Consider the following 11,206-nt stretch of genomic DNA (forward strand, 5'->3'; position numbering starts at 1 on the left):
CCTAACAGTAACAAAGAGAGTATATATAAGTGGAGAATACTGCAGCAGCTATGCAGTGATGTCAACCTGTTCTAAATGGAAATAGGCATGTCTTCTGATGTTTATAATACTGCAGGTCTAGGTCAACTCAAAAAGGAATACCTACTATATATATAGTTTACATGTACCTTTCACAACACTGTAAAATGACTCCAATAGAGAAGTTAAATACTCGCCAATGAAGCCTGGTTATAAAAAGAAAGAAGAGTCCCCTTCTACACACCTGTGCAGGTAGCTCCACCAGCGCCGCGGCTGCAGCTGCGGCACCTGCCCCGCCAGGTGTGGACATGTCCTCGCTGATCTGCCGTCTCTGGCGGAAGATCTGCGCCGCCTGCCGGTTGTTGCTCTCCTGTGCGGTCGTGGCCGCGGCCTCTGCTGCCTGTGCAGTCAGCCCCCCTGGTGCATGGCTTCTGGTCACAGACAAACAGAAACAACAGACAGTTAGCTGGTAGTGGATGTGGTACTGGTGCATGGCTTCTGGTCACAGACAAACAGAAACAACAGACAGTTAGCTGGTAGTGGATGTGGTACTGGTGCATGGCTTCTGATCACAGACAAACAGAAACAACAGACAGTTAGCTGGTAGTGGATGTGGTACTGGTGCATGGCTTCTGGTCACAGACAAACAGAAACAACAGACAGTTAGCTGGCAGTGGATGTGGTACTGGTGCATGGCTTCTGGTCACAGACAAACAGAAACAACAGACAGTTAGCTGGTAGTGGATGTGGTAGTGGATGATATGTTTGGTATTTCACTGACAGCAATGTAAAGAACAAAAATTTCTACACAATACAAAAATTACTCCAAGAAACTGGACGGATTCTTAATACAGATCTTAATACCTGAGTGTCTAACCTTCATCAACACAACAAATTTTTCTGTTCTGAAATGCTACGTTCAGTCAAATGACGGTTATTGGGATTCTTCTGTATCTTTAGATAAATTGAGAGTGTATACAGTTAGAAGTTACCAAGTGTCCTAAGCAATTTTAACCAGTATTCTACGTCATATTTTACAGGAGATATCATACATGACATTTTTTCACAAAACATTTTCTTTCCTTACATTGAGGGGCGATGCCAGGTTGTCTGTCTGGTGTTATGGTCCACGTAGTACGTCCGTCCGTTCGCATCCTGTCTCTCCTCCCAGCCCTGGGGCATGGCAGCCGGTTGGGAGGGTTGGGAGGGAGAGTTCCCCTGCACCTGGGGCTGTCTGGGTTCTGTATCCATGTCCACTATCTCCCAACCAGGCTATAGATGACAGGACAAAAATTCATTATTCCAGCACAAGTATCTAGTTAGTGCATGTGTACACGTATTATATGTCTGGGTTCTGTATCCATGTCCACTATCTCCCAACCAGGCTATAGATGACAGGACAAAAATTCATTATTCCAGCACAAGTATCTAGTTAGTGCATGTGTACACGTATTATATGTCTGGGTTCTGTATCCATGTCCACTATCTCCCAACCAGGCTACGCATGACAGGACAAAATCAAGTAATATTATTGCAAATGTATCTTGCCAGTATACATGTACACGTATTATATGTCTGGGTTCTGCATCCATGTCCACTATCTCCCAACCAGGCTATGGATAAAATCATTCATTATAATTCTAGCCAGTATACTTGTATATGCATTTATGTGCCATTCATTTTATGAACTGTGCAAAAAACTTGACAAAAGTGAATGAAGGAGTCAGGATTGTCTGATTGAACGTTTATGTCATACCTGGAGCAGGATAACTTTCGATACAGGTGTTGCTGAGTTCTATATAAATATAGAATACAACACGGTGTATTCCGTATCACCCGAGGTACAAGTCAGACCGCGGGAAGGATTGCCCGACAGCCAAAGGCCGGAGGGCGATCCAACCGGAGGGAGACCGAGGGTGATGCGGAATACACCGTGTTGTATTTTATTCATGTTACAAACATACAGCTGGGACCGAGGTAAACTAGAACTTCTGAACTAGAGGCAAATTTTGCATTGAAGCAGATGTTTTCTCAAGAAGATATGACAATGATAAAAAAAATTACAACACGGTGTATTCAGCATCACCCTCATTCCCAGTCCTCCAGCAGGTTGTACTCCTCGTACAACCCTCCGGTCCTCTAGCAATCCTACCCAAGGTCAGACTGGTATCTGGGATGATATGGAATACCCCGTGTTATATTCTTTACTACATGACTGTACATTTTGTATCTGTACCTCGTCCCTGTCTTCTTGCTGCTCTGCGTTGGGCTGCTGCTGCCCCTCCGCCCATCCTACCGCTGGTACATACGCCAACTTCAGCCGCAGATGGCCGCTCACTCGCGACTTTGTACTGAGAAAGGTAGATACAACATACAGCTGCAGTTATAGATTCAATGTGTTTTACAATGAAAAAGAAAAAAAATGTAAAAGCAACATTATTTTTAAAAGCAGAATGTTTTCCTGCTCACTCGCATACAATACTATCTATACCTTCAGGCTCGCCCCAAAGTAGTGTGTGTAAGTAAAAAAAGAATTGGAGCTATGAATGGCAATATCTGAATAGCCTGATGTGATAGCCAGGCCTGGTGCAAAGTCCAGCTTTTTCTGTAAACCCTTTTTGGCCAGGAGCAAGAAAGAAAAAGAAAACACCAGCAAAAACAATATGTTTTCTCCTTTGGGAAAACATAAATACATCTTGCATGTTCATCAAACTCACAGATTGCTCCAACTGGTCACCCAAACAAACCTATACAGTGCCCACAGAAGTTGTGCTTTCACCAGCAGTTTTACAACACACATCAATTCCTCTATCAAAATCTCTAAAAAAAGGTCTTAACAAAAAAGACAATTAAGAATGTGGTGCAGTGTTGTGCCTGCAGAAAAGTTACAATTGAAAACTTCTTCTTGTCATATTTGATGTCTCAATAACAAGCTATAGCTAAAACTACATGTTTTTTCAAAGTTTTACCTTTCTAGAAAAGTTAAATAAGTTGAGTTCGTAATAATGATTAAATAATTAAAGATGATAGAGAAGTTGATTTGTGGGTCCAAATCAAAACTGAACTCACTTGTTCTTCGCTCTATAATGGGGTAAAAATCAGGACCAGGAAAAAAAGAAGTAAGATTTTAGAATGGCAAAATATGTACTCATTTCTTTTAATATTTAATAAAGTCCTTTCTACTTACTACTTTCTACTCCCCCGAGTCTAAAGAAAGTTATATACACATTATAGATACAAAGTGTATCAGATAAAAATTGTATACTGTACTGAAGACTTTACAAGAAAACCTAATACAACTTCACAAATACAACGCGCTATCATTATCCATCACAGCAGCTCAATACACCTTTTTCACACAGTGGACATGATAGATAAAAAACGAGGCGAACGAAAGACTGTCCATCATAATCAGGAATTCAACCAATGATAGCATGGCAATTAGCACATCGGAGGAATGGCGAAGACTTGTGCTGGAGACAACCATAGTCCCCGACCCTCCTGATGAGGATGGGACTAGGTGAGGTGAGGTGAATTAGAGAATGGCTGGACGTCCCTCAAATGTTTGAATTATTACGTTTTCATCTTACATCCCTACGCTACTCTAAATTGCTTTTTTTTTGCATAACACTACTTACATAAATCATAATTTGAATATATATTTAGAAACTTCGTGTAGTTTGGGGAAAAAATCTGAATGTGAGCTGATTCTATAAATAACTTTTGTTTGTTTGTTTCTTTGCCTCATTGATCCATTTTCATGTCATGTCTGCAGTATCAAAAAGGTGTATATACAAATTATAAAGCCTGCAGTATTAGCATCACTTTACTGTAGCTAAACCCAAACACATGACTGAAGATACTTGTGCATGATGTCATATATATACCTTCTTTGTCGGAGGAGATAATCCTTGTGGGAATATGGCCTCTCTCTGTCAGGATATTCTGTCTGTAAAGATACACCAAAACATGTCATGAATCACATACTGAGAAGTACCTGCGTATACAATATATATCCTACATGGGTCACGTTAATGCAAACAAGGAATAGTGACAAACAATAGAACTGTGTGTGATTCTGTTGAATATATCGAACACTTGCTTTTTGAGTGTACAAATGTAATGGTCAAAATTTGACAAGAACTTTGACTTTGAATATGAATATACCTGGTCATTTAACCATAAAATATGTAATCATAGGCTATTACCTTTTCAATGTAAAACAATTTCAATTTCCATCAATAAACTGATATTGATGGGTAAAAACACAGCCTTTGGCTGCGTTGCAAAAAAAACTGAACATACATGTATCCATAGTGCAGCGTACAGCGTTAATAGTCATTTGTTTTGCCTATACTTTATGCACAAAATATGAACAATACTTTTCTCTTTTTTTTAAATATAATAAGTAGACCAGAAAGCTGTACAGCTGAATAGAGTTTAAACAATGTGTAAAGGAAAGAAGAAAGAAATGGAAAAGATTGGGAGGACAGGGAATATGGGACCAAGGAAAGGTCATAGAAGGAAGTAGAATCATTATGGTTCAATTCTGGTACACTGTACTTACATGCAACTGTTCAAAAGCAAAAAACACTCCTAATCACTGCTACTTACAGGGATCTGGTTATTGAGTGGTAGATCCACCAGTCCAAGGAAATCATCTCTGGTCTGAAAGATCACAAAACACAAAATGGAGCAAACAATATAGAGACAATACATATAGAGTCAACTCCAGGACACTTGGTCTCACTCAACGAAGTAAGGGAATAAAATAAGCTGTCTACATCAGGGGTTTTACAACCATCCTTAATAGAGACAAGGGGTGCCATAGACTTTCTGTAACTTATGGTCACTAGGTGACGTGTTCTATCTGCATAATGTGACATCACAGAGGCAACGAATTGTTCATTCCTTGACAAAGACTGGAATTGGAGTCAAATATATTGGTAAGTCTAATTTTTGTGTTGAAAATTACAGTTCAGCTTTGATCTAGAATATCCCAAAAAGATGTCTACAGATACACCAATGCTTCATTCACAGTATTTCTCATACAACTTCATTCATTGTCAAAAATCTTGGAAAACATATCTCTCACCTTTTTAGAAATCTACATAGTATGTTTGTATTAACACTTGGTTTACATAATTGTAAACTTAGATTCTGCAGTTTTACTTACCACTCTGTTCTCATCAAACACCTCAAACAGCAGTCGACACCTCGGATCAACCTGTACAATGAGAAATGAATCACAATTATGTACTACATGTTACCTGCACCATAATACTAGTCATTTGGTACATAATAATCTTATTGTATTCTTAGAACTTTGCATATCAATTAAGTTGACCTAATAAACATTGTAAGAAACAAGAAATAGATGAAACCCTCAAAAACCTTCACAGCATACAGTAGATTATTACAAATTTTACAATCGTCATTATGGATCTACCAATATTGATGTCAAAGGTATGCGCACTTTAACTAAATTCCATAGGAAACACAATTTATCAGGGAAATACTATTTGGCAAACAATAGCCTAAAATGAAATGTGATGAAGTGCCTTTTTTCTTTGTTTATACCAAAGACCCAAGGTATATTCCTGAGTGGTAATCAACTGTAATTCAAGTTGTTATCTCTTAGATTAGATCAATAGGAATCTTCATACTTACTTACAAGTGCAAGACATTACTATAAACATATTCCAACTCAATGTCATATTCTGGTTTTTGTATATTCTTGTTTTAAATGCTAGTACGTAATCATGTTACTTGTAATATCTAACATCCCTGCTCCCTTGAACCGTTGAATAGGACAGAAAACCCAGAGAGCTTAAAAGCTTTGCCACTGGAAACAGTGTTCTAAATACATCAGGAGCTAAACCCCGAAGTCCCACGGATTACCTTAATATGGTAATCATATGAGCATGGGCAATCACACACCAGACATAATAATATACACAGAACAGTGCATAACATTCAATCTTATCATGTACAATGTAAATCATATCTATGCAAGTTTACATGTTCCCTCTTGTTTGAATTTCACGTAAATGCAAACCCTTTCAAAACAAAAACACATGCCATGCACGCTATAAGTATAATGGAAGACAGTGCCTTACCACGACTTGCTGAATATTTTCAATCATGTGAAATTGCCAGACAGTGCAGTGGGCGTCATTTCCTTTTAAGGGCTATTTCTTGACGTTTAGAAATCAACGCTACAAACTGTTCATACCGGTAACACATAACACGTTGTGCGTAGAACAACACTTCCTGTACGCTACACACGGCATGTCACTGCCACTCCTTCCCCTTATTTGCCTAACACGCGGCAGCGTGTATGAATTTTTTTTTGTCCCTGGGGCTAAGGTGGATGTTGCACATAGTTAAAATAACGCTGCCCGATATATAGACGGTACCAGATTATTTCCTGTAGTAGAAACTACATGTGTAACACTCTCTACAAGAGGGAAGCTGTATTTTTAAGCATATTGGTTTATGAAACATTACATTACTTATATCCTGAGTTCAGGAGAAAATTGCTCTTTCAACAACTTAATTCTCCACAGTGACTGAATACATGGTTATAGGCTCTGAAGTGTGCCAAGCTTTCCAGACAATGATGTAATGATATGTATCCCCAGTAGGTCAGTAATACGTTTAGTAGATATTATAATGCCTCACTGCTAAAACCTTTGCAGACCCTTTGGAGTAAAACAGATGGCACTTGCCAGTAGCTATATGCCTGTATATTAAAACTAGACTGTACTATTGACCTAATTCGACTAATCAATACATCCATCACAATTACATACAGACAAAATGTAAACTTTGACCTCTGATATTTGTTGTAAAAAAAATATTTTTAGCTTTGGATGCTACTATTGTTGACCAGTACTTGGCACAAATATATACGGAATCATTGATTCTAAATGTTTAAATTATACATCATCTTAGTGTAAACTCTTATTTTAACAATAAACATCTATACAAAAATAGCTTTCTTCCATCTTTATGAGAAGACTTTCATGTTTGGGATTATTTTCAATATTGTATAATCACAACAAATGGTACAGAGTGACATGAAAACAAAGAAGGAAGACCTTTTCTCTGAAGCACTTATCCTTGTTTGCTAGAGTTGGCAACCGGCCAAAAGTGATGTAATGCCCCATGGAAGGGTCATGTAAGTGCAGAGATATGACTCTGCACTTGTTGTTTTACTGACAGGGCTTGAAATGACTCTGCACAGTTGTTTTACTGACTCTGCACACTTGTTTTACTGACAGGGCTTGAAATGCTTTTTTCTGCATACCTGCACTGGTGCAGGTACATTGAAAATTACATGCACCAGACAAACTTTACCTGCACCACTTTGAATTTAGGAAGTATGGATAATAAACTAAATTGTTCAGGAACCATTGCTACTTTCTATTTTATACTTTATAGGTGGTATCAGTCAATGCAGCTAATGACAATCAATATACAGTTACATTATAGGGCATTTATGTACAAAACCCAGTCCATGGACCAGTGCAAGTTAGGTGCAGGCCAGGTAGACACCAGAAATACCTACACAGCTCCAATTTTACCTGCACTAACCTGCATATGCAGGTGGTATTTTGAGACCTGACAGACAATGTTCAATTTCTGTGAAACTTTCCAAGGTGTAGTTTTCTTTCTTGGAAATAATGTAAGGGTGATATGCAAATGACAAGGCCAAATGTATGATATACTATTTATACCAGCCCACCCTTAATAGTCTGTTGGATGATCGCAGCTTTTTAGTTACTTGTAGACTTCTGAGCAGACTTTGTATCCCCTGTTTCTCATATTGTGTCAGTTAGCCTTCACTCTTTGTGACCATTAGTAATGCCACGTTGATTTCGATATGATTTGACGTCGTATGGATAACATCCTCCAGGAACCCCAAAACTGATGCCAGCGTGCGAATAAAAAAAGTTAGGCCAAAAAAGTTGCCTTCATTATGAAATCTAAGTGGTCTGGCAGGTATATGCAGAGTCTTCAATACCTAACAATATGTTCTTTACTTTTTGTTTTCACATCTTCTTTGACCTTGCAATTGATGCTGACATTAGTATCTGTTTTCTGAAGTCAATATTTTCCATCCACAGCATATATTTGCTCCATTTGTAGCTGCTTTGTGTATGATTCAAAGCACGGTTGAAAACTTTTTTTTATTTTTGGAAATGGCTGAAAATTAAATATAATCAAATCAACATGGCCTAATAAGAGCTCAGTTATGATGTTTATATCTAACGGACAAGAGATGCTGTTACAGATACAGTATATCCTATAACCTTGGAATGCCCTTGAGGTCACACCTTGAAGTGACCTTCAGGTCAGTCTTGTTATGTCTGTATTATGTGGTGACCATTTAGTAACAGACTCACCTCAAACAGAAAGCTGATCAAAAGATAAGCTGGGGGTTTGCATTGAGAAGGTATTTTCATCACTTTACATTCATCAATTATACATAGAATAAAACAGGTACGGCTATATTCAGAAAATAGTCCTATTTCGTGCCTCTACCACCCTCCCACATAGGGTTGACTCTCACGGCAATGCCTCACGATACCAACCCTGCCTTTTTAGCCTCAAAAAAAGGGTACTAGAGATGCCTTGCTTATGAATATTAATAAGCTTGCCTGAGTTGTCGTGGGCCAATCAGCGCCAAATCGAACAAACAGCAGCGCGGCATGCACAAAGATCTGTTTATTTTTAAGTGATGATAATGGTTTCATTGTATGCTTGGTCGGCATTAGGTGGTGCCGTGGTTGCCCTATATCCACAGAACTGACAAATCTCAAATTTGGTACCTATGAAAACTGCAAAACATTATGCTGGTACTGTCCTCTTGCTCTTGAATATTAATGAGGTGCCTTATATGGCGCCTTTGGACAACAAAAAGGCACTTCTCTGATTGGCTGACAATTGGCTAGTATCCACATCCCTAGTACCATTTTTCTGATGCTAAAAAGGCAGGGTTGATATCGTAAGGTTTTGCCGCGTGAGTCAACCCTGTGTGGGCGGGTAGTCTCTACATGTATATATGTATAGAGTTCATCTGAGGTCTACTTCTTTTAGGAACAATATAATCTCACCCTTAAGCTTGTTAAGGGAGCTACATTGTATAACACAGACTCAGACTGGCCACATCTTTGCACAAAGCACAACAGACCAGATCACGAGCCATCTATGTAAGAGGAAGGTTACATACGCTTACCCTGAAGTAAAAGTCCTCGTTCCACTTTGGATTCAAGGTCTGTTAGAGGAGGTAAACAAAAACAAGTCAATGAAAGTCAATAAGCTTCCATAGAATAACAATATCAGTTATATTGTCAGGAGTAACAAAATCCAAACATTTGGTACAATCAATGTTATTGGTCACATGAATATGTCCAACAATGTACACAGAAAAACAATAAAAGAATATTGACATGAAAATATCGGTCATTGTCTGTCTCAATTCAATATACATGTACATATAGTGACAGCAAAATCCCAACGCCCACTCAGACAATACAGTCAACCAGTTCAAAGAAACTCCACCTCATGCATGTCTTATCAAAATTACAAGAGTAAAACAAGTAATCATAGGCTTTATCATTGGTTTTAGATTAGTCACACGTGTCATTGTTATCAACAGACTATAATAAGAAAGAAAAATTGAGTCTGTCACTTGTTAAAAGGGCAACAAGGCGTAGACAGCTTGTAGATTGTTTCATGTGGGGAGGAATCTGATTCTACATTCCACTGATTATGATGTGCACTGCATGTACACAATTACACACATACAAACACATGACCGCATGTATGCATGCACATACACACAAACACATGCACACACACACACATGCAGGCTCTTTGAGGTGAACAGAAACAAGATGGCAATGCAGCCATATCTTTGCCTGCCTACCTTCTTGATGGTCCTAGTCTGAACCATAACAACCTCCCCTTCCACCGAATCATTGCCCTGGTACAAATGTACTCGTACATACGGATCACTGCATGGGAACAAAAGGGAACAATATAGTCAACAATACACTGGAAATTCACATCATAGCTGTTAGTTTTTTTCAGCAGTTGTATCGTTACAAGGAAGGAGTTTTTTCAGCAGTCGTATCGTTTGGAAGGAAAGAGTGGACCTGGTCCGGGCAAGTAGCCCGCAACAATGATGATGATCTTTACATTACAAGTTTTCACTGTTTGTCAATATTGCATTCCTGCATCAACAACAGAGTTAATGATTTACATTTTAATATGTTATTGCAATGCAGTTTACAATATTCGTCATTCTGAATGGACTGGAAGAGCAAATTTAAGCACATACTGACACATGACAACCCCTACATAAAATATCGGTATTTTTTTTGTGTAAATGCAGAAGTTTTCACGGTGGTTTCATGTTAGCGGTTTTCGCGTTGCCAATTCACCTCAAACTTAAAATCACTGCAAACACTTTTCCATGACAGTAACTTAGTAAGAGACTACAGTGCATGATGCTACTGCAAACGGAAAACCACTGCTTACAGTCCTTTTTCGTGCTACTGCAAAATTAATTCCCTGCGAACTTAAATGTATTTACAGTATAGGGGTGGGTACAGGTACAGAAAATTCAGGTCCAGTTCAGGTCCAGAGGATCTCCGGACCTGGACCTGATTCAGTATGAGAAAACATGTGAATGGACGATACCCAATGGTCAATTTCGCTACAAAGAAGTATGTATTGTGGACTAGTTGACTCCCACTGGCGTTCTAAAATCCTGCAAGACTAACTGCCTCTGTATGATTGACTGTAAAATTTTGTAGATTATGAATATATTATAAGCTCTACTAATAGTACTGTGCATCGCTCTTAATATTTTCCTCGAAAGGTAAGCCCCAAAGCCCCAAAATGCGTGAATTCCTGATCATATAATCTGTTTATTTGTCCAACCTCCAGTTCCACCAAATTTTATCATGTCCGTTTTTTTCCAGACAGGCCTAATAATAAGAAAAAAATGGTACCAGTACCCACCCCTTCCTTTTTTTTGGTAATTTACAGGAAAATATATTGAAGAATGTCTAGACATCAGAAATTCCTCTAATGATTATAAAAGCCACTATTGTTATTGGTAGATTAGGCTGATGGAACAGTATTTATGTACCTGTAGATATACCTTACTTGC

The 11,206-nt window shown here is 38.5% G+C and overlaps 1 protein-coding gene across 8 annotated transcripts in view; it reads right to left on the reverse strand.

Moving 5' to 3' along the window:
• LOC118403116 (E3 ubiquitin-protein ligase NEDD4-like) overlaps positions 1-11,206 on the reverse strand; it is a 34,945-nt gene that overhangs the window by 16,465 nt on the left and 7,274 nt on the right. For 4 of the 8 annotated variants that reach the window (XM_035801642.1, XM_035801598.1, XM_035801659.1 and 1 more), the window contains exons 3-11: positions 9,956-10,043; positions 9,263-9,301; positions 5,195-5,245; positions 4,633-4,686; positions 3,906-3,967; positions 3,088-3,099; positions 2,240-2,369; positions 1,106-1,290; positions 263-449 (exon numbers count right to left, since the gene is read on the reverse strand). In XM_035801642.1, coding sequence (XP_035657535.1) covers positions 263-449; positions 1,106-1,290; positions 2,240-2,369; positions 3,088-3,099; positions 3,906-3,967; positions 4,633-4,686; positions 5,195-5,245; positions 9,263-9,301; positions 9,956-9,982 — 747 coding nt within the window. In that variant the 5' untranslated portion in view covers positions 9,983-10,043. The remainder of the gene's footprint in view (positions 1-262; positions 450-1,105; positions 1,291-2,239; positions 2,370-3,087; positions 3,100-3,905; positions 3,968-4,632; positions 4,687-5,194; positions 5,246-9,262; positions 9,302-9,955; positions 10,044-11,206) is intronic. The other 4 variants (XM_035801607.1, XM_035801624.1, XM_035801633.1 and 1 more) reach the window with 4 other exon arrangements.

Source organism: Branchiostoma floridae, chromosome 2 (genome assembly GCF_000003815.2).
Source record: "Branchiostoma floridae strain S238N-H82 chromosome 2, Bfl_VNyyK, whole genome shotgun sequence".
Taxonomy (NCBI): domain Eukaryota; kingdom Metazoa; phylum Chordata; class Leptocardii; order Amphioxiformes; family Branchiostomatidae; genus Branchiostoma; species Branchiostoma floridae.